Source organism: Bombina bombina, chromosome 6 (genome assembly GCF_027579735.1).
Source record: "Bombina bombina isolate aBomBom1 chromosome 6, aBomBom1.pri, whole genome shotgun sequence".
NCBI lineage: Eukaryota > Metazoa > Chordata > Amphibia > Anura > Bombinatoridae > Bombina > Bombina bombina.
The window spans coordinates 1,088,479,421-1,088,502,817 of record NC_069504.1 but is presented as its reverse complement, the minus strand read 5'-3'; the positions used below and the strand labels follow the sequence as shown (position 1 = coordinate 1,088,502,817).

At 40.8% G+C, this 23,397-nt stretch overlaps 1 protein-coding gene across 1 annotated transcript in view; it reads right to left on the bottom strand.

Moving 5' to 3' along the window:
- Positions 1-23,397, bottom strand: part of BRAF (B-Raf proto-oncogene, serine/threonine kinase) — a 375,820-nt gene that overhangs the window by 284,685 nt on the left and 67,738 nt on the right. Inside the window, exon 3 of the mRNA XM_053719002.1 lies at positions 19,391-19,493. Within this exon, the coding sequence (XP_053574977.1) occupies positions 19,391-19,493 (103 nt within the window). The remainder of the gene's footprint in view (positions 1-19,390; positions 19,494-23,397) is intronic.

Genomic DNA, 23,397 nt, shown 5'->3' with positions numbered 1-23,397 from the left:
GCCAGGAGAATTTATGAAAAGAACACCATGAAATATAAGTCTTCCACACTCAATAATAAATCTTTCTAGAAACAGATTTACGAGCCTGTAACATAGTATTAATCACTGAGTCAGAGAAACCTCTATGACTAAGCACTAGGCGTTCAATTTCCATACCTTCAAATTTAATTATTTGAGATCCTGATGGAAAAACAGACCTTGATACAGAAGGTTCGGCCTTAATGGAAGTGGCCAAGGTTGGCAACTGGACATCCGAACAAGATCCGCATACCAAAACCTGTGAGGCCATGCTGGAGCTACCAGCAACACAAACGATTGTTCCATGATGATTTTGGAGATCACTCTTGGAAGAAGAACTAGAGGCGGGAAAATATAAGCAGGTTGGTAACACCAAGGAAGTGTCAACGCATTCACTGCTTCCGACTGAAGATCCCTGGACAGGTACCTGGGAAGTTTCTTGTTTAGATGAGAAGCCATCAGATCTATTTCTGGAAGACCCCAAATCTAAACAATCTGAGAAAACACATCTGGATGGAGGGACCACTCCCCCGGATGTAAAGTCTGACGGCTGAGATACTCTGCTTCCCAATTGTCTACACCTGGGATATGTACTGCAGAAATTAGACAAGAGCTAGATTCTGCCCAAGAAAGTATCCAAGATACTTCTTTCATAGCTAGGGGACTGCGAGTCCCACCCTGATGATTGACATATGCCACAGTTGTGATAGTCTGTCTGAAAACAAATGAACGGTTCTCTCTTCAATAGAGGCCAAATCTGAAGAGCCCTGAAAATTGCACAGAGTTCCAAAATATTGATTGGTAATCTCGCCTCTTGAGATTTCCAAACCCCTTGTGCTGTCAGAGATCCCCAAACAGCTCCCCAACCTGAAGGACTCGCATCTGTTGTGATCACAGTCCAGGTTGGACGAACAAAAGAGGCCCCTAGAACTATACGATGGTGATCTAACCACCAAGTCAGAGATAGTCAAACATTGGGATTTAAGGATATTAATTGTGATATCCTTGTATAATCCCTGCACCATTGATTCAGCATATTAAGCTGGAGAGACCTCATATGAAAACGAGCAAAGGGGATCGCATCCGATGCTGCAGTCATGAAACCTAAAACTTGCATGCACATAGCTACTGGAGGGAATGATTGAGACTGAAGGTTCCGACAAGCTGAAACCAATTTTAATCGTCTTTTGTCTGTTACAGACAGAGGGGCCTATCAAGCTCCAAATGGAGCTTGATGCCCCGTGTTTCTGGCGAGCCTGCAGACTCGCCAGAAACTGCAGTTATGAAGCAGCGGTCACAAAGGCCGCTGCTCCATAACCTGTCCGCCTGCTCTGAGCAGACGGACAGACATCGCCGGAAATCAACCCGATCGAGTACGATCGGGTTGATTGACACCCCCTGCTGGCGGCCCATTGGCCGCGAGTCTGCAGGAGGCGGCGTTGCACCAGCAGCTCTTGTGAGCTGCTGGTGCAATGCTGAATACGGAGAGCGTATTGCTCTCCGTATTCAGCGAGGTCTGGCGGGTCCGCCAGACCTTGTTAAATATAGGCCAGAGTCATGGACACTGAATCTATCTGGAAACCTAAAAAAAGGTGACCCTTGTCTGAGGAATCAAGGAACTTTTTGGTAAATTGATCCTCCAACCATGTCTGAAGAAACAACACTAGTTGATTCGTGTGAGATTCTGCAGAATGTAAAGACTGAGCTAGTACCAAGATATCGTCCAAATAAGGAAACACTGCAATACCCCGTTCTCCGATTACAGATGGTAGGGCACCGAGAACCTTTGAAAAGATTCTTGGAGTTGTCGCTAGGCCAAATGGAAGAGCAACAAATTGGTAATGCTTGTCTAGAAAAGAGAATCTCAGAAACTGATAATGATCTGGATGAATCGGAATATGAATATATGCATCCTGCAAGTCTATTGTGGACATATAATGCCCTTGCTGAACAAAAGGCAGAATAATCCTTATAGTCACCATTTTGAATGTTGGTACTCTTACATAACGATTCAAAATTTTTAGATCCAGAACTGGTCTGAATGAATTTTCCTTCTTTGGGACAATGAATACATTTGAATAAAACCCCAGACCCTGTTACCGAAACGGAACTGGCTTGATTACCCCTGAAAGCTCCAGGTCTGAAACACACTTCAGGAAAGCCTGAGCCTTTACTGGATTTGCTGGGATGCGTGAGAGAAAATATCTTCTCACAGGAGGTCTTACTCTGAATCCTATTCAATACCCCTGAGAGACAATACTCAGAATCCATTGATTTTGGACAGAATTTGTCCAAACATCCTTGAAAAATCTTAATCTGCCCCCTACCAGCTGAGCTGGAATGAGGGCCGCACCTTCATGCGGACTTGGGGGCTGGCTTTGATTACTTAAACGGCTTGGATTTATTCCAATTTGAAGAATTCCAATTGGAACAAGATTCCTTGAGTGAAGGATTAGGTTTCTGTTCCTTAATTTGTCGAAAGGAACGAAAATGATTAGAAGCTTTAGATTTACCCTTCGTTCTTTTATCCTGAGGCAAATAAACTCCCTTCCCCCCAGTGACAGTTGAAATAATTGAATCCAACAGAGAACCAAATAACTTATTACCTTGGAAAGAAAGAAATAGCAATCTAGACTTAGAAGTCATGTCAGCATTCCAAGATTTAAGCCACAAAGCTCTTCTAGTTAAAATAGCTAAAGACATAGATTTAACATCAATTTTGAGGATATCAAAAATAGCATCATAAATAAAATGATTAGCATGTTTAAGCAAGCGAACAATGCTAGACAAATCAGAATCCATTTCTTGTTGCGTTAAATTTTCAAACCAAAAAGTTGATGCAGCTGCAACATCAGTCAAAGAAATTGCAGGCCTGAGAAGATGACCAGAATATAAATAGCTTTTCCTTAGATAAGATTCAAGTTTGCTATCTAAAGGATCTTTAAAAGAAGTACTATCTTCCATAGGAATAGTAGTACGTTTAGCAAGAGTAGAGAAAGCCCCATCAACTTTGGGGATCTTTTCCCAAAACTCCAATGTAACTGCTGGCAAAGGATACAATTTTTTTTAAACCTTGAAGAAGGAATAAAGGAAGTACCAGGCCTATTCCATTCCTTAGAAATCATATCAGAAATATCATCAGGAACTGAAAAAAACCTCTGGAGTAACCACAGGTGGTTTATAAACAGAATTTAAATGTTTACTAGTCTTAATAACAAGAGGACTAGTTTCCTCAATAGCCAATGTAATCAACACTTCTTTTAACAAAGAACAAATGTACTCCATTTTAAATAAGTAGATCTGTCAGTGTAAATATCTGAGGAAGGATCTTCTGAATCAGATAGATCCTCAGAGGAGGATATTTTAGTATGTTGTCGGTCATTTGAAATTTTTACAGTTTTAAAAGACCTTTTACGTTTATTAGAAGGCGGGATGGCAGACAAAGCCTTCTGAATAGAATCAGCAATAAAATCTTTTAAATTCACAGGTATATCTTGTACATTAGATGTTGAAGGAACAACAGGCAATGCACTATTACTGATTGACACATTCTATGCATGCAAAAGCTTATGACAACTATTACAAACCACAGCTGGAGAAATAATCTCCACAAATTTACAACAAATGCACTTAGCTTTGGTAGAACTGTTATCAGGCAGCAGGGTTCTAACAGTGATTTCTGAGACAGGATCAGATGGAGACATCTTGCAAATGTAAGAGAAAAAAACAACATATAAAGCAAAATTATCAATTTCCTTATATGTTTCAGGAATGGGAAAAAAATGCAAAAAGCATAGCCCTCTAACATAGAAAAAGGCAAGAGGCATATAGGAATGGGGTTTTAAATAATGAAAATATTTAGTGCCAAGTATGACGCACAACACAAACAGAATTTTTTTTGGCGCTAACATCCGGAAATGACACACTCGCGTTAAAGACGCAACCTTGTGAAAGAACTCGGCGTCGACTAAGACGCCGGAAATGACAAATTTGCATAATCGAACGACTAATCTCGCGCCAAAAATGATACAATATACTTTGTCATTTTGCGCCCTTGCGAGCCTAATTTTGCCCGCAAATTAAAAAGAACAGTCAATTGAAAAAATACTATACCCCAGGTAAGAAAAAAAAAATCCTAAAAAATGCATTTCCCAGATATGAAACTGACAGTCTGCAAAAGTAAATATACTTAAACCTGACTCATGGCAAATATAAGTACAATACACATATTTAGAACTTTATATTAATACATAAAGTGCCAAACCATAGCTGAGAGTGTCTTAAAGGGACACTGTACCCAAATGTTTTCTTTCGTGATACAGTATGACATTTTAAGCAACTTTCTAATTTACTCCTATTAAATTTTCTTCATTCTCTTGGTATCTTTATTTGAAATGCAAGAATGTAAGTTTAGATGCCGGCCCATTTTTGGTGAACAACCTGGGTTGTCCTTGCTGATTGGTGGATAAATTCATCCACCAATAAAAAAAGTGCTGTCCAGAGTTCTGAACCCCAAAAAAAGCTTAGATGCCTTTTTCAAATAAAGATAGCAAGAGAACAAAGAAAAATTGATAATAGGAGTAAATTAGAAGGTTGCTTAAAATTGCATGCCCTATCTGAATCACGAAAGAAAAAATTTGGGTGCAGTGTCCCTTTAAAGGGATGAATGAAAAGCATACTTCCCAAAAGTCACCCATCCACATATAGCAGATAGCCAAACCAGTACTGAAACTGTTATCAGTAGAGGTAATGGAATATGAGAGTATATAGTCGATCTGAAAAGGGAGGTAGGAGATGAATCTCTACGACCGATAACAGAGATCCTATGAAATAGATCTCCCGTGAGGAAAACCATTGCATTCAATAGGTGATACTCTCTTCACATCCCTCTGACATTCACTGTACTCTGAGAGGAATCGGGTTTTAAAATGCTGAAGCGCATATCATCGAAGAAATCTTAGCACAAACTTACTTCACCACCTCCATAGGAGGCAAAGTTTGTAAAACTGAATTGTGGGTGTGGTGAGGGGTGTATTTATAGGCATTTTGAGGTTTGGGAAACTTTGCCCCTCCTGGTAGGATTGTATATCCCATACGTCACTAGCTCATGGACTCTTGCCAATTAAATGAAAGAAATTTACATTGCATGGTCTTTTTAACACATGAGGAACAGAACTGCATAGGAGAAGCAATCTGATTTTCTGTACACAGAAGACAGGAATTTAATTGATCATGAGCCTGATCTGTATCAGACATGATAGCAAAAAAACTAATATAAGCCCCAATATTGTAAAAATGACAAAGATTGTATTAATACCCTGTAGCTAGGGTATCAAAGTTATTTACCACAGAAAAAAACGTTTGCACAAATATCACTTTCTAAACAATCTTATTTCCTCAGGAACCCCACACCTCAGCTAGCTGAAGCGCCTACCTTACACCAACTATGGAGGACAAGGGATTAAACTGTCACTCTCGACACCGGCACCGACTAATGCGATGCAAAGACTCAGGTCATGTGATCGGCTGAATTTTAACTGCGCCACTGGATAAGCGCGAAAAACCGAACACCCAACTTCCTGATTGCTATTGAAAGTGAAACTATGCTAGAGGCTACGATATAGCCTGAGGGAAAACGAACGTAAAATCCCTATACTGTTAGCTCTGTTAACCAGACCGTAACAATTAAAGTCTTTCTGTCAGAAATACATTTTTATCCTCAATGAAAATGAAGAGCCTTAAATACTTAACCCTTTCATCACTGAAACAGAATATTGTCTCAGTCACATTGCCCTGCTACATGCCCAATTTATCCTAACGCCAAAGCATCACTGTTCACACAGCTTATAAGCTTAGCTAAGGTTAGTGCAGTGATTCATAACCATCCCAGGACAGACTGTTTCATAGTTATTGCTACTCATCAGCTAGGAGAAGGTTTGAATCAAAGCTGGGTGAAGTTTATTTCGGGCAAAAACAGAATTTATGCTTACCTGATAAATTACTTTCTCCAACGGTGTGTCCGGTCCACGGCGTCATCCTTACTTGTGGGATATTCTCCTCCCCAACAGGAAATGGCAAAGAGCCCAGCAAAGCTGGCCATATAGTCCCTCCTAGGCTCCGCCTACCCCAGTCATTCGACCGACGGACAGGAGGAAATATATATAGGAGAAACCATATGGTAACGTGGTGACTGTAGTTAGAGAAAATAATTCATCAGACCTGATTAAAAAACCAGGGCGGGCCGTGGACCAGACACACCGTTGGAGAAAGTAATTTATCAGGTAAGCATAAATTCTGTTTTCTCCAACATAGGTGTGTCCGGTCCACGGCGTCATCCTTACTTGTGGGAACCAATACCAAAGCTTTAGGACACGGATGAAGGGAGGGAGCAAATCAGGTCACCCAAACGGAAGGTACCACGGCTTGCAAAACCTTTCTCCCAAAAATAGCCTCCGAAGAAGCAAAAGTATATAATTTAAAAAAATTTGGTCAACAGGAACCTCATTCTTGAAGGCCCATGTGGAAGCCACAGCCCTAGTGGAGTGAGCTGTGATACTTTCAGGAGGCTGCCGTCCGGCAGTCTCAAAAGCCAATCTGATGATGCTTTTAAACCAAAAGGAAAGAGAGGTAGAAGTTGCTTTTTTACCTCTCCTTTAACCAGAATAAACAACAAACAAAGAAGATGTTTGTCTAAAATCTTCAGTAGCCTCTAAATAGAATTTTAGAGCACGGACAACGTCCAAATTGTGTAACAAACGTTCCTTCTATGAAACTGGATTCGGACACAAAGAAGGTACAACTATCTCCTGGTTAATATTTTTGTTGGAAACAACCTTCGGAAGAAAACCAGGCTCAGTACGTAAAACCACCCTATCTGCATGGACCAGATAGGGCGGAGAACACTGCAGAGCAGATAACTCAGAAACTCTTCTAGCGGAAGAAATTGCAACCTAAAACAAAACTTTCCAAGATAATAACTTAATATCTACGGAATGTAAGGGTTCAAACGGAACCCCTTGAAGAACTGAAAGAACTAGATTAAGACTCCAGGGAAGAGTCAAAGGTCTGTAAACAGGCTTGATTCTAACCAGAGCCTGAACAAACGCTTAAACGTCTGGCACAGCTGCCAGCCTTTTGTGAAGTAAAACAGATAAAGCAGAGATCTGTCCCTTCAGAGAACTTGCAGAAAATCCTTTCTCCAAACCTTCTTGTAGAAAGGAAAGAATCTTAGGAATTTTTATCTTGTTCCATGGGAATCCTTTAGATTCACACCAACAGATATATTTTTTCCATATATTATGGTAAATTTTTCTAGTTACAGGCTTTCTAGCCTGAATAAGAGTATCTATTACAGAATCTGAAAACCCACGCTTTGACAAAATCAAGCGTTCAAACTCCAAGCAGTCAGTTGGAGGAAAACCAGATTCAGATGTTCGAATGGACCCTGAATAAGAAGGTCCTGTCTCAAAGGTAGCTTCCATGGTGGAGCCGATGACACATTCACCAGGTCTGCATACCAAGTCCTGCGTGGCCACACAGGAACTATCAAGATCACCGAAGCCCTCTCCAGATTGATCCTGGCTACCAGCCTGGGAATGAGAGGAAACGGTGGGAATACATAAGCTAGGTTGAAGATCCAAGGTGCTACTATTGTATCCAATAGAGTCGCCTTGGGATCCCTGGATTTGGACCCGTAACAAGGGACCTTGAAGTTCTGACGAGAGGCCATCAGAACCATGTCTGGAATGCCCCATAATTGAGTTATTTGGGCAAAGATTTCCAGATGGAGTTCCCACTCCCCCGGATGCTCCTCCATCGCCAGGGAACTCCTTGTTTCCCCCTGATGGTTGATATATGTAACAGTCGTCATGATGTCTGATTGAAACCTTATGAATTTGGCCTTTGCTAGTCAAGGCCAAGCCTTGAGAGCATTGAATATCGCTCTCAGTTCCAGAATGTTTATCAGGAGAAGAGATTCTTCCCGAGACCATAGACCCTGAGCTTTCAGGGGTTCCCAGACCGCGCCCCAGCCCACCAGACTGGCGTCGGTCGTGACAATGACCTACTCTGGTCTGCGGAAGCTCATTCCCTGTGACAGGTTGTCCAGGGTCAGCCACCAACGGAGTGAATCTCTGGTTATTTGATCTACTTGTATCGTCTGAGACAAGTCTGTATAATCCCCATTCCACTGTCTGAGCATGCACAGGTGTAATGGTCTTAGATGAATTCGTGCAAAAGGAACTATGTCCCATGCCGCAACCATCAAACCTATTACTTCCATGCACTGCGCTATGGAAGGAAGAAGAACAGAATGAAGTACCTGACAAGAGCTTAGAAGTTTTGATTTTCTGGCCTCTGTCAGAAAAACCTTCATTTCTAAGGAAACTATTATTATTCCCAAGAAGGGAACTCTTGTTGACGGGGACAGAGAACTTTTTTCTATGTTCACTTTCCACCTGTGAGATCTGAGAAAGGCTAGGACAATGTCCGTATGAGCCCTTGCTTTTGACAGAGACGACACTTGAATCAGGATGTCTTCCAAGTAAGGTACTACTGCAATGCCCCTTGGTCTTAGCACCGCTAGAAGGGACCCTAGTACCTTTGTGAAAATCCTTGGAGCAGTGGCTAATCCGAATAGAAGTGCCACAAACTGGTAATGCTTGTCCAGAAAGGCGAACCTTAGGAACCGAAAATGTTCCTTGTGGATAGGAATACGTAGGTACGCATCCTTTAAGTCCACCGTGGTCAAGAATTGACCTTCCTGGATGGTAGGAAGGATCGTTCGAATGGTTTCCATTTCGAACGATGAAACCCTTAGAAACTTGTTTAGAATCTTGAGATCTAAAATTGGTCTGAATGTTCCCTCTTTTTTGGGAATTATGAACAGGTTGGAGTAAAAACCCATCCCTTGTTCTCCTAATGGAACAGGATGAATCACTCCCATGCTTAACAGGTCTTCTACACAGTGTAAGAATGCCTGTTCGAAGATAATTGAGACCTGTGGAACCTTCCCCTTGGGGGTAGTTCCCTGAATTCCAGGAGATAACCTTGAGAAACTATTTCTAGCGCCCAAGGATCCTGAACATCTCTTGCCCAAGCCTGAGCAAAGAGAGAAAGTCTGCCCCCCACCAGATCCGGTCCCAGATCGGGGGCCAACACTTCATGCTGTTTTGGTAGCAGTGGCAGGTGACTTGGCCTGCTTACCCTTGTTCCAGCCTTGCATCGGCCTCCAGGCTGGCTTGGTTTGAGAAGTATTACCCTCTTGCTTAGAGGGTGTAGAATTTGAGGCTGGTCCGTTTCTGCGAAAGGGACGAAAATTTGGTTTATTTTTAGCCTTAAAAGACCTATCCAGAGGAAGGGCGTGGCCCTTTCCCCCAGTGATGTCTGAAATAATCTCTTTCAAGTCAGGGCCAAACAGTGTTTTACCCTTGAAAGGGATGTTAAGCAAAAGCGCTCTGCGCGCCACAATAGCAAACCCTGAATTATTCGCCGCTAATCTAGCTAATTGCAAAGCGGCATCTAAAATAAAAGAGTTAGCCAATTTAAGAGCTTGAACTCTGTCCAAAACCTCCTCGTACGAAGATTCTTTATTGAGCGACTTTTCTAGTTCTTCGAACCAGAAACACGCAGCTGTAGTGACAGGAACAATGCATGAAATTGGTTGTAGAAGGTAACCTTGCTGAACAAACATCTTTTTAAGCAAACCCTCTAACCTTAAATCCATAGGATCTTGAAAGCACAACTATCTTCTATAGGAATAGAAGTGCGTTTGTTTAGAGTAGAAACCGCCCCCTCGACCTTGGGGACTGTATGCCATAAGTCCTTTCTGGGGTCGACTATAGGAAATAATTTCTTAAATATAGGGGGAGGACAAAAGGTATGCCGGGCCTTTCCCACTCCTTATTTACTATGTCCGCCACCCCCTTGGGTATAGGAAAAACATCGGGGGGCACCGGAACCTCTAGGAACTTGTCCATCTTACCTAATTTCTCTGGAATGACCAAATTGTCACAATCATCCAGAGTAGATAATACCTCCTTAAGTAGTGCGTGGAGATGTTCTAATTTAAATTTAAAAGTTACAATATCAGGTTCTGCTTGTTGAGAAATTTTCCCTGAATCTGAAATTTCTCCCTCAGACAAAACCTCCCTCCTGGCCCCTTCAGATAGGTGTGAGGGTATGTCAGAACAGATATCATCAGCGTCCTCTTGCTCTTCAGTGTTTAAAACAGAGCAATCACGCTTTCTCTGATAAGTAGGCATTTTGGAAAAAATGCATGCAATAGAATTATCCATTACAGCCATTAAGTGTTGTATGGTAATAAGTATTGGCGCACTAGATGTACTAGGGACCTCTTGTGTGGGCAAAATTGGTGTAGACACAGAAGGGGATGATGCAGTACCATGCTTACTCCCCTCATTAGAGGAATCATCTTGGGCAATATCATATCTATGGCATTATTATCCCTACTTTGTTTGGACATTATGACACAAATATATCACATATATTTAAAAGGGGAGACACATTGGCTTTCATACATATAGAACATCGTTATCTGATGGTTCAGACATGTTAAACAGGCTTAAACTTGTCAACAAAGCACAAAAAACGTTTTACAATAAAACCGTTACTGTCCCGTTAAATTTTAAACTGAACACACTTTATTACTGAATATGTGAAAAAGTATGAAGGAATTGTTCAAAATTCACCAAAATTTCACCACAGTATCTTAAAGCCTTAAAAGTATTGCACACCAAATTTGAAAGCTTTAACCCTTAAAATAACGGAACCGGAGCCGTTTTTACATTTAACCCCTATACAGTCCCAGGTATCTGCTTTGCTGAGACCCAACCAAGCCCAGAGGGGAATACGATACCAAATGATGCCTTCTATAAGCTTTTTCAGTGGTTCTTAGCTCCTCACACATGCATCTGCATGCCATGCTTTCCAAAAACAACTGCGCATTAGAGGCGCGAAAATGAGGCTCTGTCTATGACTAGAAAAGGCCCCCAGTGAAAAAGGTGTCCAATACAGTGCCTGCCGTTTTTATTAAAACAATCCCCAAGATTTAACAACTATTAAAAGTAATAATCTGCCAAATATACTTAGTAAAGTAATCGTTTTAGCCCAGAAAAATGTCTACCAGTTTTTTAAGCCCTAATGAAGCCCTTTATTCTTTTACTTAAACTAAGAAAATGGCTTACCGGTTCCCATAGGGAAAATGACAGCTTCCAGCATTACCAAGTCTTGTTAGAAATGTGTCATACCTCAAGCAGCAAAGTCTGCCCACTGTTTCCCCCAACTGAAGTTACTTCATCTCAACAGTCCTGTGTGGAAACAGCCATCGATTTTAGTAACGGTTGCTAAAAACATAATTTATGTAAGAACTTACCTGATAAATTCATTTCTTTCATATTAGCAAGAGTCCATGAGCTAGTGACGTATGGGATATACATTCCCACCAGGAGGGGCAAAGTTTCCCAAACCTCAAAATGCATATAAATACACCCCTCACCACACCCACAATTCAGTTTAACGAATAGCCAAGAAGTGGGGTGATAAAAAAAAAGTGCGAAAGCATATAAAATAAGGAATTGGAATAATTGTGCTTTATACAAAATCATAACCACCACAAAAAAAGGGCGGGCCTCATGGACTCTTGCTAATATGAAAGAAATGAATTTATCAGGTAAGTTCTTACATAAATTATGTTTTCTTTCATGTAATTAGCAAGAGTCCATGAGCTAGTGACGTATGGGATAATGACTACCCAAGAAGTGGATCTTTCCACACAAGAGTCACTAGAGAGGGAGGGATAAAATAAAGACAGCCAATTCCTGCTGAAAATAATCCACACCCAAAATAAAGTTTAACGAAAAACATAAGCAGAAGATTCAAACTGAAACCGCTGCCTGAAGTACTTTTCTACCAAAAACTGCTTCAGAAGAAGAAAATACATCAAAATGGTAGAATTTAGTAAAAGTATGCAAAGAGGACCAAGTCGCTGCTTTGCATATCTGGTCAACCGAAGCTTCATTCCTAAACGCCCAGGAAGTAGAAACTGACCTAGTAGAATGAGCTGTAATCCTCTGAGGCAGAATTTTACCCGACTCAACATAGGCAAGATGAATTAAAGATTTCAACCAAGATGCCAAAGAAATGGCAGAAGCTTTCTGGCCTTTTCTAGAACCAGAAAAGATAACAAATAGACTAGAAGTCTTACGAAAAGATTTCGTAGCTTCAACATAATATTTCAAAGCTCTAACAACATCCAAAGAATGCAACGATTTCTCCTTAGAATTCTTAGGATTAGGACATAATGAAGGAACCACAATTTCTCTACTAATGTGGTTGGAATTCACAACTTTAGGTAAAAATTCAAAAGAAGTTCGCAACACTGCCTTATCCTGATGAAAAATCAGAAAAGGAGACTCACAAGAAAGAGCAGATAATTCAGAAACTCTTCTGGCAGAAGAGATGGCCAAAAGGAACAAAACTTTCCAAGAAAGTAATTTAATGTCCAATGAATGCATAGGTTCAAACGGAGGAGCTTGAAGAGCTCCCAGAACCAAATTCAAACTCCAAGGAGGAGAAATTGACTTAATGACAGGTTTTATACGAACCAAAGCTTGTACAAAACAATGAATATCAGGAAGATTAGCAATCTTTCTGTGAAAAAGAACAGAAAGAGCAGAGATTTGTCCTTTCAAAGAACTTGCGGACAAACCCTTATCTAAACCATCCTGAAGGAACTGTAAAATTCTCGGTATTCTAAAAGAATGCCAGGAAAAATGATGAGAAAGACACCAAGAAATATAAGTCTTCCAGACTCTAAAATATATCTCTCGAGATACAGATTTACGAGCCTGTAACATAGTATTAATCACAGAGTCAGAGAAACCTCTTTGACCAAGAATCAAGCGTTCAATCTCCATACCTTTAAATTTAAGGATTTCAGATCCTGATGGAAAAAAGGACCTTGTGACAGAAGGTCTGGTCTTAACGGAAGAGTCCACGGTTGGCAAGAGGCCATCCGGACAAGATCCGCATACCAAAACCTGTGAGGCCATGCCGGAGCTACCAGCAGAACATACGAGCATTCCTTCAGAATCTTGGAGATTACTCTTGGAAGAAGAACTAGAGGCGGAAAGATATAGGCAGGATGATACTTCCAAGGAAGTGATAATGCATCCACTGCCTCCGCCTGAGGATCCCGGGATCTGGACAGATACCTGGGAAGTTTCTTGTTTAGATGGGACGCCATCAGATCTATTTCTGGAAGTTCCCACATTTGAACAATCTGAAGAAATACCTCTGGGTGAAGAGACCATTCGCCCGGATGCAACGTTTGGCGACTGAGATAATCCGCTTCCCAATTGTCTACACCTGGGATATGAACCGCAGAGATTAGACAGGAGCTGGATTCCGCCCAAACCAAAATTCGAGATACTTCTTTCATAGCCAGAGGACTGTGAGTCCCTCCTTGATGATTGATGTATGCCACAGTTGTGACATTGTCTGTCTGAAAACAAATGAACGATTCTCTCTTCAGCAGAGGCCAAAACTGAAGAGCTCTGAAAATTGCACGGAGTTCCAAAATATTGATCGGTAATCTCACCTCCTGAGATTCCCAAACTCCTTGTGCCGTCAGAGATCCCCACACAGCTCCCCAACCTGTGAGACTTGCATCTGTTGAAATTACAGTCCAGGTCGGAAGCACAAAAGAAGCCCCCTGAATTAAACGATGGTGATCTGTCCACCATGTTAGAGAGTGTCGAACAATCGGTTTTAAAGATATTAATTGAGATATCTTCGTGTAATCCTTGCACCATTGCTTCAGCATACAGAGCTGAAGAGGTCGCATGTGAAAACGAGCAAAGGGGATCGCGTCCGATGCAGCAGTCATAAGACCTAGAATTTCCATGCATAAGGCTACCGAAGGGAATGATTGTGACTGAAGGTTTCGACAAGCTGAAATCAACTTTAGACGTCTCTTGTCTGTTAAAGACAGAGTCATGGACACTGAATCCATCTGGAAACCCAGAAAGGTTACCCTTGTCTGAGGAATCAAAGAACTTTTTGGTAAATTGATCCTCCAACCATGATCTTGAAGAAACAACACAAGTCGATTCGTATGAGATTCTGCTAAATGTAAAGACTGAGCAAGTACCAAGATATCGTCCAAATAAGGAAATACCACAATACCCTGTTCTCTGATTACAGACAGCAGGGCACCGAGAACCTTTGTAAAAATTCTTGGAGCTGTAGCTAGGCCAAACGGCAGAGCCACAAACTGGTAATGCTTGTCCAGAAACGAGAATCTCAGGAACTGATAATGATCTGGATGAATCGGAATATGCAGATATGCATCCTGTAAATCTATTGTGGACATATAATTCCCTTGCTGAACAAAAGGTAAGATAGTCCTTACAGTTACCATCTTGAATGTTGGTATCCTTACATAACGATTCAAAATTTTTAGATCCAGAACTGGTCTGAAAGAATTCTCCTTCTTTGGTACAATGAAGAGATTTGAATAAAACCCCATCCCCTGTTCCGGAACTGGAACTGGCATAATTACTCCAGTGAACTCTAGATCTGAAACACATTTCAGAAATGCTTGAGCTTTTACTGGATTTACTGGGACACGGGAAAGAAAAAATCTCTTTGCAGGAGGTCTCAACTTGAAACCAATTCTGTACCCTTCTGAAACAATGCTCTGAATCCAAAGATTGTGAACAGAATTGATCCAAATTTCCTTGAAAAAACGTAACCTGCCCCCTACCAGCTGAGCTGGAATGAGGGCCGCACCTTCATGTGGACTTAGAAGCAGGCTTTGCCTTTCTAGCTGGCTTGGATTTATTCCAAACTGGAGATGGTCTCCAAACTGAAACTGCTCCTGAGGATGAAGGATCAGGCTTTTGTTCTTTGTTGAAACGAAAGGAACGAAAACGATTATTAGCCCTGTTTTTACCTTTAGATTTTTTATCCTGTGGTAAAAAAGTTCCTTTCCCACCAGTAACAGTTGAAATAATGGAATCCAACTGAGAACCAAATAATTTGTTACCCTGGAAAGAAATGGAAAGTAAAGTTGATTTAGAAGCCATATCAGCATTCCAAGTTTTAAGCCATAAAGCTCTTCTAGCTAAAATAGCTAGAGACATAAACCTGACATCAACTCTGATAATATCAAAAATGACATCACAGATAAAATTATTAGCATGCTGAAGAAGAATAATAATGTCATGAGAATCACGATGTGTTACTTGTTGCGCTAAAGTTTCCAACCAAAAAGTTGAAGCCGCAGCAACATCAGCCAAAGATATAGCAGGTCTAAGAAGATTACCTGAACACAGATAAGCTTTTCTTAGAAAGGACTCAATTTTCCTATCTAGAGGATCCTTAAACGAAGTACCATCTGACGTAGGAATAGTAGTACGTTTAGCAAGGGTAGAAATAGCCCCATCAACTTTAGGGATCTTGTCCCAAAATTCTAATCTGTCAGACGGCACAGGATATAATTGCTTAAAACGTTTAGAAGGAGTAAATGAATTACCCAAATTATCCCATTCTTTGGAAATTACTGCAGAAATAGCATCAGGAACAGGAAAAACTTCTGGAATAACTACAGGAGATTTAAAAACCTTATTTAAACGTTTAGATTTAGTATCAAGAGGACCAGAATCCTCTATTTCTAAAGCAATTAGGACTTCTTTAAGTAAAGAACGAATAAATTCCATTTTAAATAAATATGAAGATTTATCAGCATCAACCTCTGAGACAGAATCCTCTGAACCAGAGGAATCATCAGAATCAGAATGATGATGTTCAGTTAAAAATTCATCTGTAGGGAGAGAAGTTTTAAAAGATTTTTTACGTTTACTAGAAGGAGAAATAACAGACATAGCCTTCTTTATGGATTCAGAAACAAAATCTCTTATATTATCAGGAACATTCTGCACCTTAGATGTTGAAGGAACTGCAACAGGCAATGGTACTTTACTAAAGGAAATATTATCTGCTTTAACAAGTTTGTCATGACAATCAATACAAACAACAGCTGGAGGAATAGCTACCAAATGTTTACAGCAGATACACTTAGCTTTGGTAGATTCAGCACTTGACAGCGATTTTCCTGTAGTATCTTCTGACTCAGATGCAACGTGAGACATCTTGCAATATGTAAGAGAAAAAACAACATATATATAAAGCAAAATTGATCAAATTCCTTAAATGACAGTTTCAGGAATGGGAAAAAATGCCAAAGAACAAGCTTCTAGCAACCAGAAGCAATAAAAAATGAGACTTAAATAATGTGGAGACAAAAGTGACGCCCATATTTTTTCGCGCCAAATAAGACGCCCACATTATTTGGCGCCTAAATGCTTTTTGGCGCCAAAAATGACGCCACATCCGGAACGCCGACATTTTTGGCGCAAAATAACGTCAAAAAATGACGCAACTTCCGGCGACACGTATGACGCCGGAAACGTAAATAGAATTTTTGCGCCAAAAAAGTCAGCGCCAAGAATGACGCAATAAAATGAAGCATTTTCAGCCCCCGCGAGCCTAACAGCCCACAGGGAAAAAGTCAAATTTTAAGGTAAGAAAAATGTTAAAATGCATTATCCCAAATATGAAACTGACTGTCTGAAAATAAGGAAAGTTGAACATTCTGAGTCAAGGCAAATAAATGTTTGAATACATATATTTAGAACTTTATAAACAAAGTGCCCAACCATAGCTAGGAGTGTCACAGAAAATAAGACTTACTTACCCCAGGACACTCATCTACATATAGTAGATAGCCAAACCAGTACTGAAACGAGAATCAGCAGAGGTAATGGTATATATAAGAGTATATCGTCGATCTGAAAAGGGAGGTAAGAGATGAATCTCTACGACCGATAACAGAGAACCTATGAAATAGACCCCTTAGAAGGAGATCACTGCATTCAAATAGGCAATACTCTCCTCACATCCCTGACATTCACTGCACGCTGAGAGGAAAACCGGGCTCCAACTTGCTGCGGAGCGCATATCAACGTAGAATCTAGCACAAACTTACTTCACCACCTCCATCGGAGGCAAAGTTTGTAAAACTGAATTGTGAGTGTGGTGAGGGGTGTATTTATAGGCATTTTGAGGTTTGGGAAACTTTGCCCCTCCTGGTGGGAATGTATATCCCATACGTCACTAGCTCATGGACTCTTGCTAATTACATGAAAGAAATCATTTTCCTCTTACAAACAGAAATCTTCATCTCTTTTCTGTTCCAGAGTAAATAGTACATACCAGCACTATTTTAAAATAACAAACTCTTGATTGAAGAACAAAAACTACATTTAAACACCAAAAAACTCTAAGCCATCTCCGTGGAGATGTTGCCTGTGCAACGGCAAAGAGAATGACTGGGGTAGGCGGAGCCTAGGAGGGACTATATGGCCAGCTTTGCTGGGCTCTTTGCCATTTCCTGTTGGGGAGGAGAATATCCCACAAGTAAGGATGACGCCGTGGACCGGACACACCTATGTTGGAGAAATACAACAACATTTAAAATTATGGGGAGGTAAAATGTGAGTTTAAAATCCTCCACTACGCAAAAAATAGAGAAAATATCTTCTGTAGTTCATTAACAAATCTAAACAGGACAGAAGGCTTGTTTTTCCCACAGAAAACCTCTAGAATACATTGTTTCCAATTTTTGCGTAGTGGAGGATTTTAAACTCACATTTTACCCTCCCCATAATTTTAAATGTTGTTGTATTTTGCCCAAAATCAACTTCACCCAGCAGTGATTCAAATCTTCCTCGGATGGTAATGAATCACTGCACTAACCCTAGCTAAGCTTATAAGCTGTGTGAACAGTGATGCTTTGGCGTTAAGGAAATCTGCTGAAAAGCAGACTTGAAGCAAAAAGGTGCCTCATTGTGAACCGAATTTGCATATCTTACCCAGAATCCTTTGCTGCATTGGAAACAATGTATTCTAGAGGTTTTCTGTGGGAAAAACAAGCCTTCTGGCCTGTCTAGATTTGTTAATGGACTACACAATGAGATATTTTCTCTATATTTTTTGCGTAGTGGAGGATTTTAAACTCACCTTTTACCACCGCCTAATTTTAAATGTTGTATTTTTCCCGAAATCAACTTCTCCCAGCTGATAAATAGCAATAACTACGAAACAGTCTGTCCTGGGATGGTTATGAATCACTGCACTAGCCCTAACAAAGCTTATAAGCTGTGTGAACAGTGATGTTTTGGCGTTAAGGAAATCTGCTGAAAAGCAGACTTGAAGCAAAAAGGTGCGTCATTGTGAACCGAATTTGCATATCTTACCCAGAATCCTTTGCTGCATTGGAAACAAATTTATTCTAGAGGTTTTCTGTGGGAAAAAAACAAGCCTTCTGGTCTGTCTAGATTTGTTAATGAACTACACAAGATATTTTCTCTATATTTTTTGCGTAGTGAAGGATTTTAAACTCACCTTTTACCTCCCCCTAATTTTAAATATTTTTGTATATATCTATATATCTCTATCTATATCTAATAATAATATCTCTATCAGGATAAGGGTTTATTTATAGTAGTGCAATAAATTGTACAGATCTTAAAATCAGATTTTAAAGGGGAAAAAAAATACTTGGATACTGGATTTATTGTATGAAAATTGTCCTATTTTATTGAAGAAGAACCTCAAATCGAAAATAAATAAAAAATAACTCCTGGTTTTACCCAGGACCTTTTTCATGAGCGCACCCTCAGCTAAATATTTTCAATGAATGTATGTTAAAAGATTCAGATTGAGCATGCAATTCTAAGCAACTTTCTAATTTACTCTTATTATCAATTTTTCTTTATTCTCTTGTTATCCTTATTTAAAAAGCAGGAATGTAAAGCTTAAGAGCCAGCCCATTTTAGGTTCAGAACCATGGATAGCGCCTGCTTATTGGTGGCTACATTTAGCGTAACCCAGGTTCTGAACCAACAATGGTCCGGCTCCTAAGCTTTACACTCCTACTTTTTAAATAAATATAGCAAGAGAATGAATTAGAAAGTTGCTTAAAATTGCATGCTCTATCTGAATCATGAAAGAAAAAAAAATGGATTTAGTGTCCCTTTAAATGTATATTAAATTAGGCAATTCAATTGTGCTTTGAATAGTAAAAAGTATTACACTGCCCCCATACAGCTTCTTTATTATGCTACCAAACTGGCAACAATTTCTGTGGGGAACACTAATGACAAGATCAAATGAATCCCAAGTTATATTAAAACAGTGAAGCTTAATGTAGGTTTAATTATTTAAATAATCGGAGAATGAGACCTCATTTATGCTTGGGTTTTCAGAAGTCTGGTTACATTATACCTACAAAGTTATGGGTAGTGAGTGGCACGTTTTCCAACACTTCTACATGAAGTTCTTCACCGGTAAGCCAAGAGATATCAGTATCCCAGCCGAGGGGTTTCTTCTCCCTGCCAGATTTTTTATTTAGAAGAATAAAATGATTATTTTGTACACAAATATTTCACATTCAAAAAGCTTGATTTTTGCTACACTTTGTAAAGCTTTAAAGAGACATGAAACCCACAATTTTTCTCTTTTTAAATGATTCAGATAGATCAGACCGTTTTAAACAACTTTCCAATTTACTCCTATTAAATGTTCGTTGCTCGCTTTGTATCCTTTGTTGAAGGAGCAGCAATACACTAATGGCAGCAAGCTGAAAGCCAATGACAAGAGGCATATATGTGCAGCCACCAATCAGCAGCTTTTAACCCCTTAATGACCGAGGACGTTCCAGGTACGTCATAGAAAAAGCTCCCCTTAATGACAATTGATGTACCTGGCACGTCCTCTGTTGTTTGAAGTGCTGGAAGCGATCATGATCGCTTCCAGCTGCTTACAAGGGATTGTAGTGATGCCTCAATATTGAGCCATCACTGCAATCCCCTATTTTACCCACCGATGCAGAGAGGGCCACTCTGTGACCCTCTCTGCATCGGCCATTGATGGTAAAACATTCGTTGGTGGGTGGGAGCAGCTTATGTCACTAGCGTAGGCTGTATGTGTCTTTATGAGTCCCGATCGGATCCAATATTGCATTGTCCGTGGTTGTGGCGGGGGGTGGGGGGGGTGCATTCGTGCGAGCGAAAAATATCTACTCATGTAAAAAAAAAAAAAAAAAAAACAGAATTTATGCTTACCTTATAAATTTCTTTCTCTTATGGTGTATCCAGTCCACGGATTCATCCTTACTTGTGGGATATTCTCAATCCCTACAGGAAGTGGCAAAGGGAGCACACAGCAGAGCTGTCCATATAGCTCCCCTCAGGCTCCGCCCCCCCAGTCATTCGACCGACGGTTAGGAGAAAAAAGGAGAACCATAGTGTGCAGTGGTGACTGTAGTTTTACAAAAAAATAAATTTGAACCTGACTTAATTGCCAGGACGGGCCGTGGACTGGATACACCGTAAGAGAAAGAAATTTATCAGGTAAGCATAAATTCTGTTTTCTCTTACATTGGTGTATCCAGTCCACGGATTCATCCTTACTTGTGGGAACCAATACCAAAGCTTTAGGACACGGATGAAGGGAGGGAACAAGTCAGGTAACCTAAACGGAAGGCACCACTACTTGCAAAACCTTTCTCCCAAAAAAAAAACAATAGCCTCCGAAGAAGCAAAAGTATCGAATCTGTAAAAAGTCGCTGCTTTACAAATCTGTTCTACAGAAGAATCATTCTTGAAAGCCCATGTGGAAGCCACAGCTCTGGTGGAAAGAGCTGTAATTCGTTCAGGAGGCTGCTGTCCAGCAGTCTCATAAGTCAATCGGATAATGCTTTTCAGCCAAAAGGAAAAAGAGAGGAAGCGATAGCTTTTTGACCTCTCCTCTTACCAGAATAGACAACAAACAAGGATGACGTGTGTCTGAAATCTTTAGTTGCTTTTAAATAGAATTTTAAAGCACGAACCACATCAAGATTGTGTAACAGCCGTTCCTTCTTATAAACTGAATTAGGACACAGAGAAGGAACAATGATTTCCTGGTTAATATTCTTATTAGAAACCACTTTCGGAAGGAAACTAGGTTTTGTACGCAAAACAACCTTATCTGCATGAAACACCAGATAGGGTGAATTACACTGCAAAGCAGACAATTCTGTAACTCTTCAACCAGAAGAAATAGTTACCAAAAACAAAACTTTCCAAGATAATCACTTAATATCTATGGAATGTAAAGGTTCAAACGGAACCCCTTGAAGGACAGAAAGAACTAAATTTAGACTCCATGGAGGAGCCACAGGTTTATAGACAGGCTCGATTCTGACTAAAACCTAAGCAAACGCTTGAACGTCTGGTACTTCCGTCAGACGCCTGTGAAACAGAATAGACAGAGCAGATATCTGTCCCTTTAAGGAACTAGCTGACAATCCTTTCTCCAATCCTTCTTGGAGAAAAGACAAAATCCTAGGAATCCTAATCTTACTCCACGAGTAACCCTTGGATTCACACCAACAAAGATATTTCCGCCATATCTTATGGTAAATTTTCCTGGTGACAGGCTTTCTAGCCTGGATCAAAGTATCTAGAACTGATCCAGAGAACCCACGCTTAGATAGAATTAAGCGTTCAATCTCCAAGCAGTCAGTTGCAGAGAAACTAGATTTGGATGCTTGAATGGACCTTGAATTAGAAGATCCTGCCTCGATGGCAGTGTCCATGGTGGAACAGATGACATGTCCACTAGGTCTGCATACCAAGTCCTGCGTGGCCACGCAGGCGCTATCAAAATTACTGAAGCCTTCTCCTGTTTGATTCTGGCTACCAGACAAGGGAGAAGGGGAAACGGTGGAAAAACATAAGCCAGATTGAAGGTCCAAGGTGCTACTAGAGCATCTATCAATGCCGCCTTAGGGTCCCTGGACCTGGATCCGTAAAGAGAAAGTTTGGAGTTCTGACGGGACGCCATCAGATCCAACTCTGGAATACCCCATAGCTGGGTAAACTGAGCAAAAACCTCCGGAAAGAGTTCCCACTCCCTCGGGTGAAAAATCTGACGACTCAGAAAATCCGCCTCCCAGTTGTCTATTCCTGGGATGTGAATTGCAGATAGATGGCAGGAGTGATCCTCCGCCCATTTGATGATATTGGATACTTCCTTCATCGCTAGGGAACTCTTTGTTCCTCCCCGATGATTGATGTACGCTACAGTCTTGATGTTGTCAGACTGAAACCTGATGAACCTGGCCTCCGCTAGTTGAGGCCATGCCTGGAGCGTGTTGAATATCGCTCTCAGTTCCAAAATGTTTATCGGGAGAAAAGACTCTTCCCGAGACCATAGGCCCTGAGCTTTCAGGGAGTCCCAGACCGCACCCCAGCCTAACAGACTGGAATCGGTCGTGACAATGATCCACTCTGGTCTGCGGAAGCACATTCCCTGAGACAGGTGATCCTGAGACGACCACCAGAGAAGATAATCTCTGGTTTTCTGGTCCATTTGTATCTAATGAGACAATCTGCATAATCCCCATTCCACAGTTTGAGCATGCACAGCTGCAGTGGTCTGAGATTACCTCCATGCACTGAGCCACAGAAGGCCGAGGAACAGAATGAAGAACTCGGCAAGTAGTTAAAAGTTTTAACTTCCTGACCTCCGTCAGAAATATTTTCATTTCTACCGAGTCTATTAGCGTTCCCAAGAAGGGAACCCTTGAGAGCGGGGACAGAGAACTTTTTTCGATGTTCACCTTCCACCCGTGAGACCTTAGAAAGGCCAGAACTATTTCTGTATGAGCCTTGGCTCTTTGAAAAGACGACGCCTGAATTAATATGTCGTCCAGATAAGGTGCTACTGCAATGCCCCGCGGTCTTAGTACCGCTAGAATGGACCCTAGCACCTTTGTGAAAATTCTTGTCCAGAAAGGCGAACCTTAGGAACTGATGGTGATCTTTGTGGATAGGAATATGTAGGTACGCATCCTTTAAATCCACGGTAGTCATATATTGATCTTCCTGGATCAATGGTAAGATTGACCGAATGGTGTCCATTTTGAATGATGGAACTCTGAGGAATTTGTTTAGAATTTTTAAATCCAGGATTGGCCTGAAAGTTCCTTCCTTTTTGGGAACTACAAACAGGTTTTAGTAAAAACACAGTCCTTGCTCTGCAGTTGGAACTGGGTGTATCACTCCCATCTTTAGAAGATCTTCTACACAGCGTAAGAACGCCTGTTTCTTTGTCTGGTCTAAAGACAAACGAGAAATGTGGAACCTTCCCCTTGGGGGAGAGTCTTTGAATTCTAGAAGTTACCATTGAGCAACAATTTCTAATGCCCAGGGATCTGGAACATCTCTTGCCCAAGCGTGAGCAAAGAGA